Raw genomic sequence first — 26,297 nt, 5'->3', positions numbered from 1 at the left:
ACCAGGTAAGGGTATCAAAAAGACTCCGTGATTGAGAATCTTAATCTGAAACTGAAAATCGTCTTGCAAGTCATTTTCTTCGCATCGCAATCGCCTGCCAGAGAGTCGATCGTCTTTTGAAAGGTTTAAACCCGTGCGAAGCCGGAGCGGTCTGCTAGTATCCAGATATAAAGAAAACTTTAAAGAGCCGTCGTTTTACAAGCATGCGAGAAATCGTTAAGTCAAAGGATACCACCAAGAAGGGATACCATTTAGAAAAAAATATAACATTGAATGAATAAATATTTTTTTCGAGAAACAAAAATTCTCGTTATTTTTTGAACACACCGTATATGCGTTTGTATGATGAATATGAGTGCTTTATTTCTGTTGCCATGTCATAACTTAGCCAACAAGTTTTCGTTTCTCATTTTTAATGCGGCAAACAAAACAGTCAAAAAAAATTGCTTAAAAACTCTTTCGCGTGTGTTTTGTTTGTTGTTGTTGTTGTTGGCAAACCGTGCTTATTTCTTCAAACAATTATTTTCCAAACAAAACGGCTTAAGCATATGCGACGCACCATCTCCCCACCACTTCAGAGCAAATGCTTTTGCATAGCGAGCGCTGCTGCTGGCTTATGCAAATCTCACCTGTATTTCGAGATACGCGCACCATGCTTAACCATAGCTATGGTATAAACATACAAACAGACAAACATTTGTCTGCATATAAATTTATGACTCGCCGTCGACCCTCCGCTTTGCATTTGCATTTTTTTCACAACCCGTTTTGCTGCTCATTTATGCTTAGGACCACATACTCGTACTACAGCCAGTAGAGTAAGCTTTTCTTGGCCTGTTTTGCCGCTTTTTCGAAATCGCTTAACATCGAGCAGCAGCATGCTTGGCTGTTGTCGTTTGTGACGCGGCTATTGTTCCACAAGCTTTTGTCGACATTTTTCACTGTGATAACACCTTTTAGGGTTTCATGCTATTGTTTTTGTTGTGTTTTGGGTTTCTGTATGGATTCCAATGGGGAAATGTGTGATATGTAAATATTAAACAAAAATTTCCCCAAGCTTGCATTTTCAATTTGAAGTCATAAATGCATTTGAAGAGCTACATTGTACTGCCGGAGTTTCATCTTCATTTATTACAAAACCAAACATTTCGTTTTCATTTTGAGTTATTGAGGAAATCGCTCGTTATTTTTACATATTATATAAGATAATGGCATTGCAATGCGGACCTATAACTATATGTCTAGTGAAGAACAAGGAACTTCCATTTTTCTTATAAAAGTTACATACGTAGTCTTTCATCTAGTCTACTCTAGTTCTGATAGCCGAATGGTTGTAATATCTCCGCCGAGGTTCCAGAAGGCCTATTCGAAACTTCGTTAAGGTTAAGTTCTGATAGATTAGATTTTGAGGTCTGTCTGCTTAGAATCATTGATGTTTTAAGAAACATTATCCCTAAAAGAACACACGAAGTGCCATATGAATGGTTAGATGTTTTAGGGTTAATTCCTACAAATGAAATATTGTTGAATCGGCTATGTTCGCTGAGAAGGCTGTGAGACGGTAAGATATTCAGATTTGTCTTTGTTGTTTGTGAAGCGACAGAAAACCATTTTTCCAATCATTTTAAGGAACAATGTCGAGACGATAGACATGGACTGAATAGGAACGAAATCCGCGTACATTTCGATTATATGGCTCAGACGTCTTGAAAATGGTTTTGTTGTTATAGAACGTTAGTTGTGTCAAACATCATGTTTCCAAACAACAATGAGTTGGCCAAGAAATAGCTTCGAATAAGATTTCTAACGACAAAGTTTTTGTCGAACCACATAGAGCAGGATCCTTGAGTATTCGATCAAATCTACGCATATTCCTGAGTCTTAACGAGGATATAATTGATCATTGTATTATAAAAGCACACATTCAGTTAAATTTGACCTCGTGTTGGCTCAATATGAAATTGTATAGAGGTGATAGCGTAGATGTTTTAGAATGTCGAACTCTACTAAAGAAGTAAATGATCTTTCAAACTCCGTTTATTGTCGGATATGGAAAGTTTGCAATTTTTTTTAGGACTTCTGGAGAGCTTCCAAAATGAGTTACTGGCCTTACGGAATCTGTTCGACGGAATATATAGAGTTTCGGTGTATTGAGTAAACATTCTATTGTACCTCGAAGGTAATTTGAAGATCTATATAAAATATCTAGCATAACAAAGACTTTATCGTAAAGCTTTTCATATTTTACTGTAGGTACTCCAGAATGCTTTCTAAAATTTTTTATTTCCCACAGTTTTCTCTTTTGCTTATTAGCACGCAAATATGTAAAATAAAGCCAATTAAATATGTTAAATGTCATTATAGTTAATTCAAATGGCTAATTTGTTAATAAAGAAATAACGAAATGGCAAAGCAGGTGGAAGAAGAAAGAAAGTTCTAAAGCAGCGCAAATTAATTGTGGAGACATAAAGTTATTTTTGTTGAAGAGCTAAAGCACGGAAATCATAATTACAAAAAAAAAAACAAAAGCAAATGTCAAAAAAGTAATTTTAGCTATTTGAAGAGTTATTTTTTGATTTTTTAGCGTTATTGCTGTTAATAATTTTGTCACGCAACAACGAATAAAGAACAAAGAGCAAATTATGCTAAAAAAAGATTTCATATATTCTATATAGTATGCTATAGTAAAAGAAGCAAATGTGGCCAACTACAAAATGTTTACCGAAAAAAGTAGCGACACAGTGAACATTTAAGACTCAAAGAATAATAATAAGAATAAAAAAATTAACAACAACAAACCAAAAATTATGATTTAATGCCAGCACAACTGCCAGCGGTCTAAAAGTCACCTCAAACTCCAAAGTCACCAGCAACAAGTTAAAACAAAAACAACAACAATAACAACAACCGCACTTAGTGGTTAATGCAAGTAAATTCATACGCCAAGTGGCATGTGTTGTTGTTGCTGTTGTGGCTACGCGTCGGTAACTGCACGCACACACGAAATTGGGCATCACGTAATTTCGGTGTTCGGTGTTCATTGCTCGGTGTTTATGTTATCATAATTACGGTGTGAAGTCGCTCGAAGTCGCTCAAAGTTGGTGATGCGTTGCAGAGGAGCAACAGTGATGAACAAAAAAAAAGAAAAAAAATAAAAAAAAACCAATAGAAAATAAAAAAGCAATGCAATATTTTTTCCCAAAAAAGGCAGCGAAGTGCTTAAAGATTGTCGGCGAATTTGAGAATACACGCAGTGTCTAAAACACATACATGCCCTCAGCTGTGCCTCTGCGTAAGTATGAATATATAGGGGACAATGTTCAAACACCCGGTATGCTCATAAGTAAATTAGTGTCAATAACCGGGATACATACATACTCCAATGTAGATGCTCAGCATTAATAATACTTAAGAAGGGGGTGAAATGTGCTTGAAGGTGAAGTTTAAGTTGAAGCAGTGACCTGTAGGCAAAAGTAACCCTACAAGAATTCCTGAATTAGTTTCAAGTAGACAATTTCAGTGATTATTTAATTTAATAATCAGTATATTTGAAATAGTATGTTCAAAAAATAACGGGAACATTAAAATTTCCAAAAATTAAAAAAATAGAGTTTGAGAAGTGTTTCGACGATTGGAAGAAGCGCTGGCATAAGTGCATAATATCGAATGGAGACTACTTTAAAGGCGACAACGTTAAGACGAATGAACAAATAGTTTTCTAAAAAAAAGTCCCGTTATTTTTTTTGAACCTACAAATCATTAAAGGTAATACTAAGACCTTTATATCTTTAAACCTATTTTATAACTCTTTTGTAGCTTTTTTCCGGATGCTCTCCGACCTTTTTTATATGTGAGCAATGTTTTATTTTTCTTAAATGAAAAAGTATTTTCAACAACTGTTGCCTACATTTAGGCGCATATAACATTTTAGCCAAGTCACATACCTATGAGCCATTTTGAATTTCCTTCTTTCACTAAGCAAAAAAAGTATCCTCTTTTAAAAAGATTATTCCTATGCAAACTATTTAATTAGGCTATTTCCCTACAGGGTAGATCTCCAACACCAAACCAACCATAAATGCCACCGAGATTTATATAGATTTAACTTGACTTTGTTTTCTGGACGCATCAAACGGGACGGGAAATGTGCCAGTAATTTGACTCACATTATTGTTAGTTTTTTTTCAAAATTTTAAGCCAAGAGGCACACGCATAATGACGCAGTTTGGCTTTTCACAAAAGGGTCAATGAATCATGTAGTTTGTCGCCGGGCATCAACACCAATACCAAACAGCAACAGCGACACGAACACCAACTGCGTTAATGGCAGCGATGCGGCGCACACAAGTGTTTAAGACCCTTATAGGAGCTTGGCAGCAGGCAAAGTGGTAGTCTGTAGACTGCCGGTTGTTGATGTTCGGCTGTTTCAACGACATTTTTGTTGTAGTTATTGCTATTGCGCTACTGTTCTTATGCCCACAAGCGTAACCGAGACAATGAATGAATGAATGAGTTCTGAAGTTACCCGTTGGCCGTCAGGTAGGTGCCACACTTGAAAGCACTTCACCAGCACAAAAACTGTCGCTGCGCTAGCAGGAAGACACCTACAAGTACAAGTATTGTATTTACATTTTTAATTTTTTTTCCATACTTTCTGCGGGTGTGATTCTTTTCACTTGCAAGTCCCTACGCTTCAGCGGCTGCGGGTGCTGCGCAAAATTAAGGAAATGCTTAATAAGTGAAAAAATAAGTCGGGTAAAGAAAACAAGAAATGTGCATTTCAAAACTTTATAATTAGTTTCGAGGTGGTGCCTTACCGACCGCATTGTGCGCATGCGCAGACGGCACTTGTTATTATCATATGTAATTTACGATATATGTTAATAATATTCTCTCACTCGAGACTTGTACGAGTAAAAATAGTTTGCGAGTGTATAATTACGTTTTCGTGTTCTGTAACATAAGTACATATAAATCCAGAAACAACACCAGACTACATTTCTAGTAAGTGTTTTTCTAGATTTAATTGCCCGCGTTCACGCTCGGCTGAGTTTGGCGCTGAAGCGTTCATTTGCGCTATATGAAAAGAGGGAAGATCAGAGCGAAGACATTGAAAGATTTCCAGGAAAACTATTTTAATTGAAAAATAAAGCAGATATTTTGCAAAAAATTGAAGCAGATGAATAAATATTATTTTTGTTCTTATCGTCTTGAGTCTTGTCTGAGCTCTTGATCACTTCTACAGAACAACAAGAGATTTTTTGTAAAGCAAAAATTCAAATGTGAATAGTTATATAAAAAATTAATTGATTTATAAAATCATTTAATTATTCCTTTCAATTATCGATAAATCGATATCGATTTTACTGATCTTTAAACACTTTTTATTTCAAAAATATTTAAATGACATTTAAAAACTGCCGTCTCGATAATTATGAATTACATTCTAAAAATTAAAACTAACTAACCAAATTCTAATTTTCTTCAGCTTCAGATTGTTATTGACACCTCTTAGGAAATATCGAAAAGCTAAGTTATATTCAAATATATTGACAGAAAATATATTTTAATTTAAATCACAGAGTTTGAGTTAATTTATCGATAAAATTATGGTATCGATCAGCTTAAAATTGTTATCGATTTTTTTTGGAAATATCGAAAAGAAAATCAAATATATTTTTCAACATTAACTGGAAAATATGAGGTATTCGTGATTTATCGATAACATTTTGGTGTCGATTTGCCATTTTTCTTTCCAGACTCTAACTTCCTTCAACTTAAAATTGTTATCGATAACTTTTTAGGAAATATCGACAATTGAACCATGTTTCAAGACTAACTTGCATTAAAATACTTTAAATGAATATAATTCTTTCCACATAAATTACAAAATTTGAGTTGCTCAAGATGTATCGGTAGTCTTTCAGTGTCAATTTGCTATTAACACCTACATTTATGTCTTCAATTTAGCAAATGCGCTCGGAAATATTGTGATTAACGTTTCCTTCATACAAAAAATTATTTTATTTTTTAAGGTTTTTAGTTCTTTCTTGAAGATTTGCCTTTCTTCTTCACTTATATCGTCAAAAAAATTGTTCATTGATTTTTCTAAATCAAACAATTATTTTCAAAATATTTAAAGGAAATTTATTATACAAATATTTTCATACAGAAAATCGAAAAACCAAAAAATAATATAAATATTTTTGAAAAATATTTTCCAGCTAAAAAAAGAAAAAAAAAATGGTACAACAATTAGTTATATAACATATTTATAAGCTGATCGGTACACACATTGCACTAAAAACAACATGTCTGAAGTATATTTAAAATCATTTGAATAACATTATCTTGCTCTCAAAAAGTTGAAAAACATTTAAAATAGCTGAAAAAGTGTCTCACTTTATATAAAACTATTTGATTAGCAACAAAAAAAACATAAATAAATAAAATGCATTTAATTTTCTTATAGAGTTGTTTTTTATAATCAACTGCCACAACCTGTTTGTAGTTGCCACCAAAAACCACCTAAAATATTTTAATTGCACATTTATATACAAAAAGTGCACTGACGAACATCAAATCTGTAAATAACCCAAACTCATTCATGCGACTGTTAGCCGAACGGACGGAAAACCACAACGTCAAAAAGCTCGGATCGTTCGTATATACATACATACAAACAAAGATATATTTATATCTACATACATATAGACATACGTCAGATCAAAAATCATTTGCTGCTAAACAAAATAGGTAACAATAAAAACAAAGCCAACAATGGACAACAACACACACTCATAAATACCCCGAATATATAAACCTGCATGCCTTATATTATATATGTATGTACCTATGAACATTGTACTATACTCGTACTCGTACTCGTACTTGATATGTGAATGTTGGAGTACAATCACAAAGACTGGTTTTTTCGGTAGAGATAAAAAGCCCCACAGACTGGCTGGCTGGCACGCCGAATGGCGCATAAACCAATACTTTTAGAGCCACTGCTCGCCATTGGAAACTGAAATGAATTTAAAATAATAATAATAACAATAAAAACAAAAACAAAACGCGTTCATGGCGGAAAAACAGTGAGTGGCACATTTTTTGTTGCTGTTGTTGTTGTTGCACACATCAACATTTCAATCGCCTGCTGCTGCCACCAAAAGTGCATAAAATGTGGAGCTGAAAATGCTGAATGAACGTGTACAACGCTTGATTCCCCTGGTATTACGTTTATTGGTGTGTAGTGAAAGGGAAAGTGCGTTTATTGTTATTATTATTGTTGTTATTGTTTTTTCTTCTTTTATTTAATTTTTAGTTGTATAATGTTTTATTTAGCCTTTGCAAGTTAATAAAAGAGTCTAGAACAAGCAGCTAGTAATTGGCACTTTCGCGAATTTTGCCTCAAGGCACTTCAAATGGTTTGAAGTGAGAAATCAAGTGCGTTCTTTGTAAATACATACAAATAGCTTTAATGTAAGTGAAAGTGTATAAAAAATTTTATTCTAAAATATGTCCAAACAACTTCTTAACGTTTGTGAAATTAAGTTATGGTTATTTTGCATACATGCAGTGCCGTAGCTGAATTTTTAATAGAGGGGGATAACTCAAAATTTGTTTCGAACGGTCTCTTTGGCAATACAAAGTCGTGTCACGTCGGGTTTTAATGAGTCAAGCTCAGATGCCCCATAAACGATTACATAAAGCATAATGCGTCGAGCGTTCACAGTCGGTAGGCATCTCAAAAACCGTGTGGATCATAATCTGCATGAAATATTGTCCATAAGAATGGCTTTGGCCCGTTGGATGTCGTGTTTACTCCCTGCGGATCCGTAAGAGCACTTCAAAACAGTGTTTCAATATCTCCAAGTACTATTCAAAGAAGTTTCTGTGTCGTTACGTTACCATTAACGCAACATGAGTATATCGAAATATACTAAAACAGTCAAATTTGTGGATCTCAGCCGGCGCACTTGCTCCGAAGATGAAGAAGGCTCTTCTATCAGCCAAAAATGGAGTTCGGAACCTTTTTATGGGGTTCTCAAGATGTGATCTACATCGAATATCTAGAGAAAAACGGTAACAAGGATCTGCTATATGAAATTATTGGACGACACCTATTTAAACCCTCATTCCAAAAATAACGAGAACCATGGTATGGTTAAAGAAGTGTCTAATGTAATGATCCTGGTACTATGTTGAGAATAAAATCGAAAATCTTTTCGTTTTTGTAGGCAAAATACTTATCGGACGGCCCTCTATAACTTACTTTTATAAAATTTCGGCAATGAAATTGCACTTTTTACAGCAAATAATGGAGTTTAGAAAAAAAGCTGCTGAGATTTAAATAGTTTTAGTCTTTTCTTAATAATATTAAAATTGAGTGAAACAAGTATTTGTTGTAGAATTTCTCAAAGAATGACACAAAAGAATTATTAAATCTATGTACTTAGTATATAGAGGTCTAAAAAAATATTTATAAAAAATAGTTTTACTTTACTTCCCATAATTATTTCACTTCGCAATCATTTTGTTACTACATATTCCCATAAATTGTTCATTAACTTTTTTCAAATATGTTGGCAATCACTTTTTAATAATGATTAATGAACGATAATTACGAAAACTTTTTCTAATTCAAAGCCATTTAATCGATTATTGTTCTTCCTGCAATTTAACTGAGCTACAAATTACAAATACAACACACACACACACACACATTGGCAGTAAGCAAAAAATTCCTTTTCCCAAAATACAAATACACAAACACAAGCAAACACTACAGAGTGTTAATAAAAAGTGAAACTCACCCGTACAAAACTGAAAGATAAATTGGCATCTGAGTTGTTGCTGTTGCTCTTGCTGCTGCTGCTGCCGCTGCTACTGTTGGCCGTATCGGCGGTGCTGCTTGAAGATGTGTTATCCATATTGTTGGTTTGTTAAAGTACACTCACGGTACGGTTGGAGAAGATGCTGTTACCAACACCGTTATGTTATTCTGTTGGCGCTATAACGTACTAAAACAACCAACAACAACAAAAAAAATTCGCATGTAAATACGAGTGCTTGTTGTTGTTGTTAATTTTCTTGTGTTTTTTCTTTTTGTTGTTGTGCGAAAGCAGATACCTCTAAGTTCCGCAATGGACGTTGGTTTTTCACTCTCACTCGCGCACCTGTTCACGTCTTCCTCGTTGCGCGGCGAGTATTTATGCACTCACACACTCTAACAACTACTCAAACACTGACACACAAAGTGTATATGTGTTTGTGCGATAAAAAATATTCACTTTCAGCGTGTTGCACAGCAGTTGCAATTTTAATTTTTCGCTTTTCAGATTTCTTTGCTTTACCGCTAAAAATGCATAAACAATTGTTAGCTCGCTAATTTCTGCACTGAAAACTCACTTAATTCTCGTTTTCGATTGCTAATAATTTTTTTCAATCATTTATATACGCTTGCACCGATTTTTAATTACTTTCCATAAATTTGCACAAAATCAAGCAATGAAAACACACGAGCTGCTGCCGCACTTGTAAATGAAAACCGAAAAACATGCACTGGAACCGCGGAAACGCGCACGAAATGGTCTAAACACGAATGTGTTGCGTATGACTTTTTACACTGTTGTTGTTGTTTAGCGGCTTTTCTTGTTTGCCAATTTGTTAATTTCTTCCGAATGGAGATCACAACAACTACCACACATGTTTTAAGCTGCAACAGCCATTGAGTTGTTCTTGTGTGGTGATCTGGAAAGTAAAAAGTGAAGAGATTTGTTAAAATAAGTGATAGTAAGTAATTAATTACTATAATGAGTCGTTAGATATCGCTAAAATTGCAAAAGAACAAAATGGCGAATAGACAAACAACTGGTATAAACTAAATTAAATGGCATAAATCAAGTAAAATTGGAATAATTTGTCGTTATACCACTTTAAATAACTAGTATCCCTATAGTCCCACTGATTGAGCACAATTGCATAGTTTTCAGCTAATACGAGGTGTGTTAAAAAAATAACGGTAGTTTTCGTTTTTGAAAAAAAAATTATTCATGCATCTACATTAATCTTGTCACCTTCAAAATAGTCCCTATTCGATAATATCCACTTATGCCAATGCTTCTTCGAATCGTCGAAACATTTCTCAAACTCGATATTTGGGAAAGCCTTTGGCTCTTTCAGCGATTTCTCGTTTGCTTGTTAAACGACTGCCCTTTAAGGTTTTCTTTATTTTTGGAAATAGGAAACAGTCACACGGAGTCATGTCTCGGAAATATGGAGGATGCGGCTCCGTTACAACATTGTTTTTGACTACGAATTCCCGAACAAGCCACGAAGTGTAGGCTTTTAACAAACGATAATCGCGAAGTACATAAAAACGTGTCTAACCTTAGCGGCTGCTGCAGACAAAGTAAACAATGAACACTTTGTTGAAAAATGTATCGTACTTCAGGGGACAAATCTAAAGGTATGTCCTTTTTATACGCCTCTCGGTAAATCGTAATCCTCTGACTACGGAAAATTTTCATAAGCTTCTCTTAGAGAATTTAATGAGATCATTTAATTTTTGAATTATCAAATTTTTATTTTATTTTTTACAATTCCGAGTTGGATAGCATCTGTCATATAGGCTTGACCGAAATTGTTATATACCTTTGAAATAAGAGCAAAACGGATGATGCGGATGATACTTTTACTTTTTTAGTAAATTACAGTTAGCTCAATATCGAAATTCGAAAAATGGAGAAATTACTTTTTACACATTTTTTTTGGCTATTACCCTGTAAGTAAAACAGATGTTGGAAATGTTTACACTTCCTCTCCAAAAGCTTAATGATGATTTTTTGCACAAATTTCTGTACTTTTCGATATATTTAACAGTGAGGGATTGTAAACTTACTTAAGTTCTCGGCCATCTCTAGCCCAGACTGAAATATTACTAAAATATTTATAACCTCAAAGAACAAATAATCATAATATACATATGCACTGTGTTTCGTAAATTCAAGTCCGAACAACTGTTGAAGCTTTAAATACTTGCAACCGAGTATAATTGGAATTTTTATAGGTTATGGCCTTAGCTAAGAACTGATAATTTTTTTTTAATTTTTAATTTTGGTATAATAAAGATAAGATTCTACAACTTTGTTGCCAAAAGGTTTAGTGTGTGTAGAATGTATAGCAAAACTTGGCTGTCAATGGAATGCTGAAAAATATCGAAAACGCTAAAAATAAGTGCAATGATTGTCGTACAATGTAAGTACTCACAAATAAATGCGCCGATAAACTCCAAAGTTGCTGTTATCAATTTCTTATCATATAACAAATATTCGAAATAAAGTTAATACTGACTGCCAGCAAGTCAAACAATTTACTTTGATGATCAAACGTTATTTGAATTTATTTTTAAGGTAATTATGATAAATCAAGGTTGCCACCTATTTCGAAATTTTTAGTTAAAAAGTTTAAAAATAAAAAAAATACTACAATCTAAAACTGTTTAAAGAGTAAAAAAGAAATAATTTTAAAAGGATTGCCACCGATTAACTTTTTTAAAGTAAATTTAACAACTTAGAATTAAAATATAAACATCATAGTTGTCGAAATATGAATAAAGAAGTTGGTTACAGAAAAAAATAATAAAACTTCGTAGACTTTTTGAATAGAGTTGCCACTTATTTGAAATTTGCAATTCAATACAATTTTTAATGCAATATAAGAAACAAATTAAAGATATTCAAGAAGTTTAATAATTTTTATTCAAATTTAGCAAAGATTTTATATCCATTTAAATAGAGATTTTTTACATCATACTAGTATAGAGGTTTAAGAACATATTTTTGTGAAGGATTGCCAGCTGACACACACTTGTGAAATTTTTAATTTTATCATACGGTTTAGTCTTTCATTTTCTATTGATTGTCCTTTCTAATTTAACATTCAATTACTAAAGTGTACTTTAAACCACCTTCAGTTAAAATAAACACTAATGTCTACCATTAAGTGCATTCATGAAGTATTCTTATCATAAGATAAGCGAGTGAATGGCATCGTCGCTTCGATCTCCACGACAAAACTACACAGGTACTTGAACCATAGTGTCGGTTATCGCTCCTAAGTAGTAAATAATACGCACATAAACTTCAGATCAATGGCGCAATCACTTTAATTGTCATTAAAAACGAACGTTTAAACACATTAAATGGCACAAAAGACTAATTACGTATGTATATAAAGATACGAGTATCTACTAGTCATAGTGGAGACGAGTATACAAATTTATTTTAATGATTTTTCCCAACAATCAATCAACAATTTAGAGTCCAACCACCTCACATTAAGTATTGGCGATAAATCACAGCAAAACAAAAATGAAGCGAACGGACTACTCATCCGCAGTGGACCACACCCACCCGCCTATAACTATAAAGGCGTTTTAATTCAATACAAAAACAAAAACAAAGCGCAGAAATGTAAAAAATAAAAATCACACACGCACGTAGACACAACTCAAATAGGCAGGTAGTTAATACCCGGCAACCGAAAGCTTCGTGTGAGGAAATATTTGTTGTAAACGTGTCAATATGATATGCCTTAACCCTTACTGCATGATTCGCCTTGAACTTGCTTAAATAAAAATTGTGATGCGTCAAACACTTTATGCTCATTTAACTAAAAATTTTTTTCTTTGAAAATATTTTATCTTGCTGCAGATCACTAGCAAAAGTTTACGTTTGAGATTAAATTCTTCTTCTTAAAGCATTAAAGTATTTTCAAGCATCATTGCGCCTGCGTATGTGTGTGTGTGTGTTGATTGTGATGTATTGTTGCTTGTACCTACAATCCATTAAGTTTACTTAAAAAATTTATGTTAGCTACAGGCGCCAACCCTTCTTCAGATATTTTTGTAGTGTCGTCATTGAATTTCTGATGAATCAAATTAACACTCAAATAATTCGCACAAATATACAAAAACAAATTTAGGTACATATGTATTTTTATTTCTAGAGTGACCACCATAGGAGTGTCGCCGTGATACTTCACGGTTATGACCCGCAGGCGTTGAGTTTTTCTATCAAATTGTAAGTAGGAGTATGGAGCATAAAAAATATTCCATAAATGACTTGAGGCACTTTAATAGAAAAAATATTTTGTATTTTATATTGTTAAAAATGAACGAAAGTCTGGGAGAAGATAAGAACTGAGAAGCTCAGGGTTGTGATTATAAGTGTTCCCTTGATTACTTCTATTGCAAACCCGGGTTTTTAGAATTTGTCACAGTTTATGAAAGCCTTTTGAACTAATACGTCCTTAGTGATCTGATGATGAAAAGCTCTCCGAAAGAGTTCTGGGATTTTATATGTATTTCAATGAAAAGCTCTCCAGATAAGAATTTAGAAACTTAGACTTATAAGTGTTCCCTTGATTACTTCTATTGCAAACCCGGGTTTTTAGAATTTGTCACAGTTTATGAAAGCCTTTTGAACTAATACGATCCTTAGTGATCTAATGATGAAAAGCTCTCCAGAAAGAGATCCGGGGTTTGATATGTATTTCAATGAAGAGCTCTCCAGGAAATCGTCAGCTTTATATTAAATTAACTTTGGCATCACAAATTTCCTTTTAAGGTAAGTATTTCACTTGATAATACCATTTAGACCATATATGATTAATACAATTTCCGCATGACTCATTTTTTATATTTTAGTGGTGTTTATACGGTAATTAAATAAACACTTCTACTATATTATCATTTGCAATATCATTTATGTAATCCTTATCAACAATGCTTATCTCACATTCATTGTTGGAGAATTTCGTCTACATATGCATGAATGAAATGATGTGTAATTCTAAAATTTCCAAATCATTTCCATTTTTTGTGAAATTATAATAGATATTTTGATAACAAATTAAAGAAAGAAGAATTTATGATTACAAAATAGATATCAAGTCTCAAGAGCAATTAAATTCAGCAAAAATGGAAATAGATTCTACTAAAACGGAGATCAAAATCCGAATGACATTAAAAAAAAATAATGAAGATCCGATCAAAACAATCCCTTTTCACGGAAAGTAAAGTCCTTCCGATTTTCTATAATACAACTTTGCCCCCGCCGTTTTCCAATAGATGTCTCTAGGGTCAAGCACTGGTCGATTACATCGTTTTATATCGATCTTGGACATTTGTGTCAACATTAACCCAACAAAATATTTGTAGAGATCTGTTTGCATCCCAAACTTATTCTCAACTGAAAATGTCACTTTTTGAACCGAATTCTCGACATTTGCGGGAAATTTTGCCTTTCCTTTTTAATTCGAAGAAAAGTGCGGCTGTGCCTCATCGACAATTGTAACCGTTTTTATACAAAAAAAAAGCCTTAAATTTACAAAAAACGGCGAAAGCAAAGTTGTAGACCAATAGATTCTGTCGGTCGAAGATCATCACTAAAATAATATATATCTATGCATATATGCAAATGAGTCCAAAATGACAACTGGTTGGTACCAGTAAATAATATAATAATATAGGAAAGAATAACCTTAACCACCAAGGAGTAATTTTCAAAAATTTAGTATTTTTTATATAAAAAAATGTAATTTTTTTTTCATAGATCCAACTTTTACCCCTTATGGCATCTAGCATATAAGTTTGATCGAAATATGTTTTACACAATTGAAAGAAGAACAAAATTAAGATTATATTGATATTTTGAATATTTATAAGATTTATAAGCCCTTATTCGAACTTCGAAGGCAAGTTTTCGATTTTGGAGACTATCTTCGAAAATCGGAGAATGCACCTATTTTACTTATGACTCGATCTCCCGGAAAAAAGTAGTTTGATCCAATACCCAGCCGAGGGTTGTACAGTGTTATTTATATATAATAATAACCGTATTATTTATGACTTTCTATTGTTAAAAATGTATTTATTGTTAAAAAAATATTTTTTTTTTAATTATTAATATATTTATAATATTTTGTATTAAAAAAATGAAAATATTTTCAATCAAACCTGTTTAATTATTTTTAATTTATATTTTTACTTTTATTAAATTTTTGTTTGCATTTTTCACTATACAATTTATTTATTTTTTTCTTAAAAAAAGACTTGCTCTAGCGTTTTCAACACAATTTCCCATAAATATCAACACATCTATTCTCAAAACTTTAAAGTTTGAACAACACAAACACTTCTTCGCATAGTAATTTTTTGCTTTATTGTTGTTGTTGTAGTCTAAGCATCAACATTCCACAACACTGGGGATCAACCATTCACACCCACAACTGAGTTATTTGCACCGAGCGCGCCTTAAATAACAAATGTCGGTATGTTTACTTGCATACATATATACATACATACACACATATAATATATGTATCAAACTTGATTTATTTAAATTGCAGCCTATTTTCACTACAATTAAGTGGGTTGACTGCATTTACACAGCATACATACATATACGTATGAACATATCTATATACATCATATATATTTATTTACCTTCCGGTGAGTTGAAATAACTCTTCCCAAACGTTCACAGTTATTATTACACGAGTATGTGTATTATATTTATTTATTGTTTGTTGTTGCACTCTTTTCCACGTATTGTTGTTATTGCCACGCTATGTTAGACACAACTAACTGTTATTGTTGTTGTTATTGCTTTTGATTAAACATACGAATTGTTGCACAATGTATTTGAATTTTATACAAAAATCATAATTTATTTATATTTATTTATTGTTGTTGTTCACTTTTTTCGAATCGAAACTGTAACACGACTCAATCGTGGAATTTGACACCGCCTCAGCACTGAGCAGTGCGCCCGTAACTCTGTTTGAAAACCACTTGTAAATAAATATGCTACGAAATATGAATTGGGATTTGGATTATGAGTGGGTTATATGTTGATACAACCGCCGCGTATCGAATTTTCACGTCCGCAATTGTCGCTGATTCGTTAAAAACTAAACCGAATTCGATGGCTGGCCATGTTAACTGTGGTGAAATGTCAGTTGAATTAAAGCCATGCACGTAAAAGCAACTCACCTGGTGAGTTTCCAGTAGTTAAAGGGGAGCCAACTAGACAGAGAGTGGTAGAGTACGTGAGTGAGATACAGAGAGCGCAATAGTTGGGTGCACCTGTTGTATGTCGACAGTTTGAAGCTCAGTGTAGTACTAACTGCTGCAATTTTGTATGCAGTTCGTTGTGGGAGGACTTACTCTCTTTCTCACTCAAGTTATGCTACACTTTTTGGCAACTACATAGTTGAAATATGTGAGTAGTGATGGAAACATTGTTCAATAAAAGTTTTAATACTGTTTTTTTTATCATATTTATACAAGGTGTGTTCAAAAAATAACGGGAATTTTAAAGTTTGACGGGTTTGGAGAGTCCAATTGTCAATTTTTTTGCATTGTTCCTGCATTCTTTGCCAAAAACTGTAACGATGCTCCAGCATTCATACTTGCCACACATGGCTCCGTGTGACCTTTTCCTATTTCCAAAAATATAGAGAACTTTAAAGGGTCGCGGTTTGAGTGTTAAAGTGTTTTGACGATTTGAAAAAGCGCTTGCAAAAGTGTATAATATTGAGTGGAAACTATTTTGAAGGTGACAACATTAAGACGAATATATAATTAAAAAAAAAATGCCCGTTATTTTTTGAACACACCTATATTGTATGTATTACTTACTAGACGATAAAGGATTGTATCCAATAAATATGCGGAGAGAAAGAAGAGACCATTGTTAACGGCTTGTTCTCAAGGACCTTCTACTCTTGATTTTCTTGGAGTGGTTATAGAAAATCAAACGGTGAGGACGATACAGACAGATGTGATCAAAAAAGGTGATTCGATAAGATCCAACGTTTTATTTGCGTTTTATTTTATGAAGACCACTTGAGCAGTTTTCCATAATAAAGATATCTAAAGACAGATTTACCAGCTTTATGAGATTCTTGGCACCTAGTACATCCTATCAGTTTGGTAAATGCATAGAGACTCTAACAGACTTGATTAATTTTGATGCATTGCTTTTAATCACAGCTTTTTTGACGAGTCTTGTAGATGTGGGGGAAATTGTTTTTTGACTAGGATATTGCCATAGTTTTCAATGCTTGCCCAACCCCAGCTTTTTTTTTTTTGATTCATGATTGTTTCGTAAATTTCAATTTGGTCAAGGTCTAACGGTGTCTGCAAGTCTCAACGCTTCGAACGGAAAGCTCATCCTGCTTTCGTGGACTCATGAAGCGGGCATCCATCACCACGATGGTGACATTTGCTGTTGTGCCTATGAGAAAAGGCAGTCTGTATTAGGCGATCTTTGTCAGAATCGATTCCTTGAAGATCTCTAATACATATTTGCTTAATTGAACACGAACTTTTTACATCCGATATAGATGTCGCTGCTGTTGTCCACAGAAATTACACAGCAGTATACGATAGTGGGTTGGTTCCTAAAAGTAACACTGCAGTCGTGGAGCGTGTATCAATGGAGAACTGTTGTACCCAGTTTTGAGGTCTTAAGGTACTACTAACCGTCACTGACAATTAAAACCTTCTATATTTTGCACTGTAGGATAATTTTAATTTTGAAGCGTGAATTTTAATTTATTCTATAATGTAGTCTATTTAAAAAAACTCAATTTTTTTTAGAAAAAAGGATTTTTGTTTTATTGAATTAATATATATCATTTATACAAGCTCTTGCAGCTTATAACGTTACACAAATATCTGTTGTTGTTTTATGTAGAGGCAATTGTTTTCTTTTCTTTATGTATGTTATGTCTGCATGCATGTAAGTATGTAAATCAAAAAAAAAGTTCTTAAATATTCGAACAAACACAATTTTTGCATTTTTTGTCTTTGCTAATTTGCTTTTCACACAATTTCTTTAATATAATTTTCAATTATTTATTTCTTATTTTTTTGTTTGTTTCATTGCATATCTAATTAAAATTTTTATTTGTTTATGTCGCTGCTGCTGCTGCTGCTGTCGCTGCCGAACCAATGCACACAAAGTGACGCCACAACGGTGTGGTGTCAGAGGATGGCAGACGCAGCATTTTTAATTTATTTTTATTAATTTTTTTTTTTGTTTTAAGTCAGTCGGAATTATTTACGAGTAAATACTACATTTGCTTTATTTAGACTACAGCATATAGCATATACGAGTATGTATGTATGTATAAAACTTCAGTGAATACAAGACGCGGCATAACGGAACGAAACATAAGAAAAGCTTATGTTGCACGTACGTTGCGTAGTGTGTGTGTGTGTGTGTGTGTGCAAAATTGTGTTTTAAATAAAAGTTTAATTATTTCTTTAATTATTGTAATAAATTCGCAATTCGTAGCGTTTTCTATGTGTTTCAACATTTTATATGCGTACGTATTGTATGTGTGTATGCGTGTGTGTTTCGTAAATGGTTTTGCGCCTAAATTTACAGTTTGCTATGCATAACGGAAATTTTTGCAATTCTATGTATGTATGTATATGTGTTCAGACAGTTTTTTTATTTTGCTTATACATATATGTTTGCAAGTATGTATGTATATATTTGTTAATGGTTTTAATTCTAACGGTTCATTGTGGTGAATAACTTGTATTTTGCATAAATATTCATATTATTAATTTTCACTCAGTGCTTTCGTATGTAACATTGCTGCTCAGCAAACGAGTAGTTAAATAGTATGCTTATAATAAAGTTATACAGTTAATTTTTTCGATTTTATGAAAATTTAATATTCGAATTTCGTGTTGGCCGTTACAGTCAGCCAAAATTACTATATTTTTAGTAAATATTTTATGGTGAAAATGAAAACATAATTTGAAAAGACATTTGGCTAAAATGTTTTGAAAAATTTTCAGTTAATTTTCTTCCAGTATCTGATTATTTAAAATATTTACATTATTTAAATATTTTTTTTATAATTTTTTTCATTATTTCTTTCTCAGTTTTTGAATATTTAACTTTTAGATAGTAATCCTCTATTTTGTTTTGAATTAAATTGCTTGCATTGAAAATTTATTTTTGTAATTTGAGGTTAGGTAAAGAAATTAATGTTTATTTCATTGAAAAACAAATACCATTAACTAATTAAATTTTGTTGTATGCTTTTATAATGACTATACAACAAAATATGTATTAAATTTTTTTTTTAATTTTTTTATTAAAAACATTATTTGTACTAATACTTTTGCAAATTTTGATGTAATTCTTTTTTATAAAGAACAAATTTTTATAACTACTTTTTATTTATTTTTTTGCAATTCTTTAATGAACAAAAATTTGTAATTCTTTTTTTATAATGAACAAAATTTCAATTTATTTATTTTTTTTTTCAACTTTAAATTAATTTTTTTTTTGTTCAAATTTTAATTTATTTATTTTTAATAAGCAAATTTGTGTTAATGCTATTTTTTGTAATGAACAAATATTTTATTGAATTTTCAGCACAGTTCAATTAATTTTTTTTCATAATTTACATTTTTTCATTTCATATTTTTCCAGATTCGTAAGGTTAGGTGAGGCACTCTTTGAAATTTCTCTCATTCTATCAACAAAATGTTTGAATTGCATAGAAAAGAAGTTTGCTGATAAATATCTATGTATATAACAGAGCTTTAATAAAATTTGATGCATTATACAACAAATATTAAAAAAATATAGTTCGCAGAATTATTATTTTTACAACCTAAAAACCGTTTTTACCCTTAAAACAAATATTTTTTATAGTAATTAAGTTGAAAAAAAATGTTTGGTAGAATTATTATTTTTTATAGTTTAAAAACCTATTTTAAGCATAAAAACCACTTTTTAATTTAGTAATTGTTGTAATTATCAAAAAAAATATTTTGCAGAATTGTTATTTTTAACAATTTGAAAACCTTCTTTTACTCATAAAAATATATTTTTTGATTGAAATTGTTGTAATTAATTTGAAAAAAAAAAATTTTCGAAGGATTAGTATTTTTTTACAACTTAAATTTTTTTTTCATAAAAAACATTTGGTAACAGTAACTCTTAAAAAAATTAAATAGTTTGAAAAAAATTTTTTTTGCAGAATTATTTTTTTTTTTTAACTTTAAAACATTATTTTTACTTATAAAAAATATTTTTAATAGTAATTGGTGTAATTTATTTGAAAAGAAATTGATTTGATTATTCTGCAGATTTTGTATTTTTCCAACATAAAAACATTTTTAACGCATGAAAAAATATGTTTTAATAGTAATTGTTTTTAGTAATTTTTTAACTAATAATATTTAATAATTTTTTTATGAGTTGTGAACCACTTAGACTGTCAGAATTGAATACTCTTCGCATAACATCATTTTTGTGTTTGACTTCAAAATTTAAGAGTGTATAATCGAAATCAAGCGTAAAATATTTTAATACCAAAATCAAATCATCTAACAAATATAATTATATTAAAAAACACTACATTTGAAAAAACAATATTTTCCACCAATAAGTATGTATGTTTGTATTTCATCAAATTTCCTTTTTTTTAATTATTAAACGCAGACTGAGCAGCAATGTTTACAAGCTAAAAATTAATTAATATTTATTTTTCCAAAATTTGTGCAATATACATATTTTCATTTTTGTAGGTTTGTGTTTATATGTAGATATATGGGTTTATAACTTCAATATAATTATTGCATAAATTTCTTCTTTCTTTAAATACCAAACTAAAGCATACAAGTTTGGTTCGCAATTCTCGCAAAGATACAGGTTTAGTTTAATAAACTTAAGAAATACATATTCAAAAAATTTAATATCGTTTTAATAGCAAAATATTGTATATAACAGTTGTTGATTATTTTTATTTTCAGTTGCTTTTTTCTCCGATTTTCACACTGAATATAAATTATATATAACGTTTGATGAAATAGATTTGCATCTACCGTTAGCGAACGGCAACGTGAAGCTAGCTTTGATATTACTATTACATTTGCATTTTCATTATATATGTATGTATGTTTGTAAGTAAGGATTTTTCAGTATTATTTTTAATAGTTATGTTTTTCTTCTTGTTATTATTATTTCTGTAATTTAATTTTTTTATTAAGGAAACAAAGTATTGAATCACGCGGCAGCTTCACATTTAATGAGTTTAAAAAAAAACTGTTGCCGGCAATGCTTAATACATTTTCTATTTAAAAAAATACTATTTTTTCGCAGAATTTTTTTTTTGCCGATTTGCGCTTGAAATGTACGAATGAGTGTTAATCACAATTTAATGCTAATTATTTGCATATGTATGAGTGAAATTATGAAACATATACTACATCACTATAATATCGTTTCTTCTTATAAATTTGCAGTTATTCTATTATATATTAATATAAATATATATATATTTATATATATATGTATGTAAGTATGTAAGTAAGTGTGGGCGACACTACTGAGCATGTGGTTAACTATGCATTGCTTGGCGAACTCAGAGCGCTACAAACGCTAGTGATGCTGGCTTGGTGTTAGTTGTGATTGCCGTCTGTTGTTATGTTGAAAATTGGTGTATTGAATTGGTGAACTCAAGGTGACAATGCTTCAATGGTTATTTCAAATGAGAGTGTGTTTTAGGTGATGAGTTGAATATTGGTGTTGTCTTGCTTGCGGGCGGTAGTGGTCTTGGTGTTGTTGTTTATTTTGTGATAAGGTTTGTGAGTGGGGACACTATTACGCAAAGTCTTTCGCTATGCAAAGATGCTAGGGTGGTGGTGGTGTGGGAGGATGTTGGAGGTGGTGTAAGAATTCGCTTTCATTCTACTTTAAATGCCGAGACTGCAAAAGAAAAAAAAAAACAAATAAGAAATAAGAAAATGCATTAAATTTCAATAATTTATAATTTTATGGTATGTTCACTAAAATACTACAATTTTATACACAAACGCACACATAATGGTTCACTACACTACGCAGACACGCGCTAATATTAAAGATAGGACTCAATGTAGGTATGTTTAATTTATAATGAAATAATTTTCATATTACGATTGACAAAGCCTTTTTTGAAGTCGGGAGATGAGCTGAAGATTTTTATTTTGAAAAAAAAAAAGAGTACTAACGGTATAAAAGCAGTGATGTTGTTGTGCAGCTGCAGAACTGATTAAAATGCATAACAGAAATAGAAAATTTCGAAAAGAATGATATTTAATTTCATTTTATAAACGGAATGTGAATTTTTTTTATGTTATTTTTTTTTTTTTTGTGAGAATTAATTTATTTGATTTAGTAATCAATTTTAATTATTTATTAGCTGCAAGGCGCCTTCAGGTATTTATTTGTGTTGAGATCATTTTTTTTTAATATTGAATTTGTAGTTGTTGCGGTTAGGTTAAGGTTTATCATTTGAACACTAATAAATTTTTAACATTTTAAAGAAAAATCTGCACTTCAGCAATTATTTAAAAAAAAATTAAAATAATAAAAAAACACAATACAAACATATGCCTACCGGACATATACTTTCAAAGAAAAACCTCAAACATTAACGCATTTAAAACTAAAAAGCGGTGAGTACATACTAGCATTGCGCATAAAACATACATGTCACTCAACCACACACACACACACATACGCTTAAACATACAAAATAGCTATAAATCACACACACAACTAGCTATACATATATAAAATATATACAACATACAATATATGTATACAAATATACGTAAATTTAGTCTTCAAATTATTGCTTTTTTTGGAAATTATTTTGAAGTTTTTAAACGAAAATTAATTATTTCACATTTTGCTATAAAAGTGTGTGCTCAAATATAATAACTTTCTTTTTGTGTTTTAAAGCGGGTTTAATACGTTTATCGCCTATAAAAGCTGAATAAAAGCAGCTGGTTGCCAGATTTAACACGTACATATGTATATTAGTTATTGCATATATATACCTATATATATATATTTCCTACAACGCTAAGACAACTACAATGTAGTGCTGAATAATTGCTCTCTTGCTCTTAATAATTATGTATTTTATGCAACAGATTTTTTTATTTGTTGCCTTAAATATACATATATTTGAGTACATATTTCTAGTTGAGTATATATTAATTTGTTATATAGATAAATTGAATATTTTCACGTGTACATGTCCTAACTTATTTGCCTATATATTTGCTTTATTTATTTCAATTTATTTTTTTTTTTTTAATAATTTATTTATTTTTTTTAATAATTTTTTTATTTTTTTTAATTATTCCAGAAAACAATTATTATAAAAGAGGCATTTACTTGGAATATTTGTGCGTACTACAATTACTACTCCTCCCGCGTTAAGAATCATTTATTTCATTCAACCGTTATTAAATATAAGAAGAAGAGCTTCAAGCGGCAACCATTTTATATTGGATTTAAATGCCATACGTCTTTTATGAGAAATTGTATGAGAATTTATTGTTATGTCCATAGCAAATGCGTTTAAATTTTTGAGTTTGCCTTAATTTGTAACAAAGCTTTATTTATATATTTTTCACAAATTCCCTACTTATTTAATAATAACCCACCTAACGCATTTATATTTAAGAAACACACACTAGAATGTTCACGGTTGCTAATTGTTTCAACATATAATTTTTTTTTACCACGTCATCGGTGGGGAACTAATTTTGGTGGCATTAATCGTATTCAAAATTTAATTATTCTTTGTTTTTGCATATTGGTTTTCAGTCCACATTTTTTTTTAAATATCAAAAGCGATGATTGCAACAGGGTGCTAAGGCTACATTTTCTGTGTTACAAAAACAAGGTGATTTAACTGACTTTATGTATTTGATAAAGTCAATGTAATAAACAAATGAAATAATTGCTTTTTAACAAAAATTAATGAAATGCTTGTGTAATGATACGAACACTTTAAATTAATAAAAAAATAATAATTAATAACATAACCCGTTTTTCCAAATTAGTAATTAAATTAACCTCAAACAAGACATATAGTTAGTGAGTGAAAAGTTAACTGAAGAAGTTTTAAGCGATGAAGTGCGAATCTAAATTGATAAGCAGTTGGTTACTACTTTTTACGCAGTATTTAGCTTACCAATACCCGTCATTATAACAGTAAATACAAATTCGCACAATTCACTAAAATATACGTTTGAAAGTGTTACCTTTCAGTCGCGATTTTTTCCTAAATACGTGTTGCAATTAATAATCTTCATTTATCGACTAAACATTAACACACACATAACACGTATGTATGTATGTATGTACTATATAAAAAAAACTTGTTTACTTAATAATAAATACATATATACGACTGCAGTGATCAATTATTAATTTGAATACGCAAATTCTTACATTCTAGAGCCCTTCTGCTGTAGCACTTTGGCGCGATCGTTCAGTTCCAATTCACGACCCGACGTTGTGCCGCATTCCTTCGAGACTACGCATAAAAATTCATTATTTTCGAATGGTCCATAATTCGTATATTGCATTCCGACACTAATTAATTGCTCAAAACGCCAACCATCCGATAATGTTGAGATCATCTATTTAACAAGAAAATTAATTACATTTTATTACTCAACATATAACTAATTATAGTGCTTTGGCATTTACCTGTGTTAACTCTTGCTCACGACACTGCAATACACGATATACACGCTTTTTATCGGCTTGTGGACGCTAAAGTGATTAATAAGTATTATTGCATTGCTATTTAAATATATTAATGACACTCCCACCTGATCTCTATGATTTATACACTCCTTCAGTAATGTTATCAGTTGTGTGACATTATAAAATTCGGCTTCCTCCAGAACACCTTCCTCGGATACACCGTCTAAAACGAGTTTACCATGTCGCAAATAGTTCAACACTGGCGCAAAATATTTCGGGTCTCTATCAATCAGGTAAGCACCTGTTTCATCCTACAAACAGACCAAGCGATAAAATACACAGTAAACAAATATAGCAGAAATGAACTTATGAAATAGCCTTGTTGCAGTGGTGAAGGTGCATTGAATGAACACTATCACCACGTATGTATGTATATAATGTGTGCAGGTGAAGTAAAAAACCAAAACAGAAATAATCAAAATCATTATTTTAGCATAGTTCGTTTGACTTTGAACTAAATAGCAAATTGGGGCGCATTTTTGTTTATATGCGCTGTTACATATAAGCTACCCCTGCTACTTATTTGCACTGAATATAATGACCTGCTTAGGTGCAGATAACTGCACGCATATCTATGTGGTATTAACAGTCGCGTGCAGTTTTTCGAACTGTCAAGGAATCCAATTTTAATCAATAAGCAATATTGGCATTTTCGAATAAAGTTTTATACTTTTTATACGCCAAATTGGTTTGTTTTCTTTTTTAACACTTGTTTTTGCTGCTTACCCGATCTGATATTAAATCACAATCTTCTTGTATTAGACGTGATAGAAAAGAATTTGGGTCACGGGACAGCGTTGTCTTTGTTGTAAGGAAATATGTGCCACCCACATTTAGCTTCACCCACTGGTCTGTGCCCTGCTTTTTCAGCATTGGACTTTTTCGTGAATTTATATTTATTGTGGTCATAATTATATCGGAAAGTATTCGAATTTTTCCTTTTTAAACTTTGAACTGGAAATCTGCAATTAAAAAAATAGGTATTAATTAAATTGAAGTACATGAGCTATACAACAAATTCCACATGTATGCGCACCTGGCCAATAGCTGTGTATATTTTCTGGACCACGTACTGTTTTTGTGAAGGATTGATTATGTACCACAGAATTCGTTGCAACTGCGTTCTAATAGAGCAATAGGTACCAGTTAACCTTCAGCAGAAATGGAACGTTTACCCCGTTTTTATAAACCGAACTCTACCCGGACAAAGGTGCAATTTATGGAGCAATTATTTGCAGCAATTTTCCTTTACTTATAATTACTTCAAAATCTCTGGCACTCAATACTGCTCTGCCACTTTTTGTTATTCTTCTCTTTACGAATATATTATCTTTTAAAGGAAATATTCCAATTTTATCTTATAATTCTTCACAATCAATCTTAGTAATCAATTCCGACACAAATTATTTTTACTATTTTAATAATACAGATTACATTCCTATTCACCACTCTTCATTCAATAATCACTCGTTTACTTCTTTTTCCTTAAAAAATGTTTTTCTTTTCTGCCATTCATTTCCTTATCGAGTTCATTCGCAGTCATATACTGCTCTCGCTCTGACTCAGAATATTGCAGTGTTGCATTTTAACCAGTAAAATAAATTCAGATCCATAATTCGATAGATATTATTTTTT

The 26,297-nt window shown here is 31.4% G+C and overlaps 2 protein-coding genes across 3 annotated transcripts in view; both read right to left on the bottom strand.

Annotated features, from left to right (window-relative positions):
• LOC105208857 (rhophilin-2-A) overlaps positions 1–26,297 on the bottom strand; it is a 273,352-nt gene that overhangs the window by 86,064 nt on the left and 160,991 nt on the right. Inside the window, exons 1-2 of one of the 2 annotated variants that reach the window (XM_054230612.1) lie at positions 22,351–22,354; positions 8,820–8,945 (exon numbers count right to left, since the gene is read on the bottom strand). In XM_054230612.1, coding sequence (XP_054086587.1) covers positions 8,820–8,936 — 117 coding nt within the window. In that variant the 5' untranslated portion in view covers positions 8,937–8,945; positions 22,351–22,354. Of the gene's footprint in view, positions 1–8,819; positions 8,946–22,350; positions 22,355–26,297 lie in introns of those variants that run through there. The other variant, XM_054230613.1, reaches the window with a different exon arrangement.
• Positions 9,633–26,268, bottom strand: LOC105208867 (BTB/POZ domain-containing protein KCTD5). Its single transcript, XM_011178941.3, has 7 exons — positions 25,699–26,268; positions 25,389–25,624; positions 24,728–24,913; positions 24,603–24,668; positions 24,342–24,532; positions 15,515–21,815; positions 9,633–9,756 (listed from the first exon to the last, which is right to left on the bottom strand). The coding sequence occupies exons 2-6, from the start codon at positions 25,569–25,571 to the stop codon at positions 21,803–21,805; spliced, it is 639 nt and encodes a 212-aa protein (XP_011177243.1). The 5' UTR covers positions 25,572–25,624; positions 25,699–26,268; the 3' UTR covers positions 9,633–9,756; positions 15,515–21,802.

Source organism: Zeugodacus cucurbitae, chromosome 5 (genome assembly GCF_028554725.1).
Source record: "Zeugodacus cucurbitae isolate PBARC_wt_2022May chromosome 5, idZeuCucr1.2, whole genome shotgun sequence".
In the NCBI taxonomy this organism is placed as follows: domain Eukaryota; kingdom Metazoa; phylum Arthropoda; class Insecta; order Diptera; family Tephritidae; genus Zeugodacus; species Zeugodacus cucurbitae.
The sequence above is the reverse complement of the archived record's forward strand: the minus strand, read 5'-3'. Positions and strand labels throughout refer to the sequence as shown.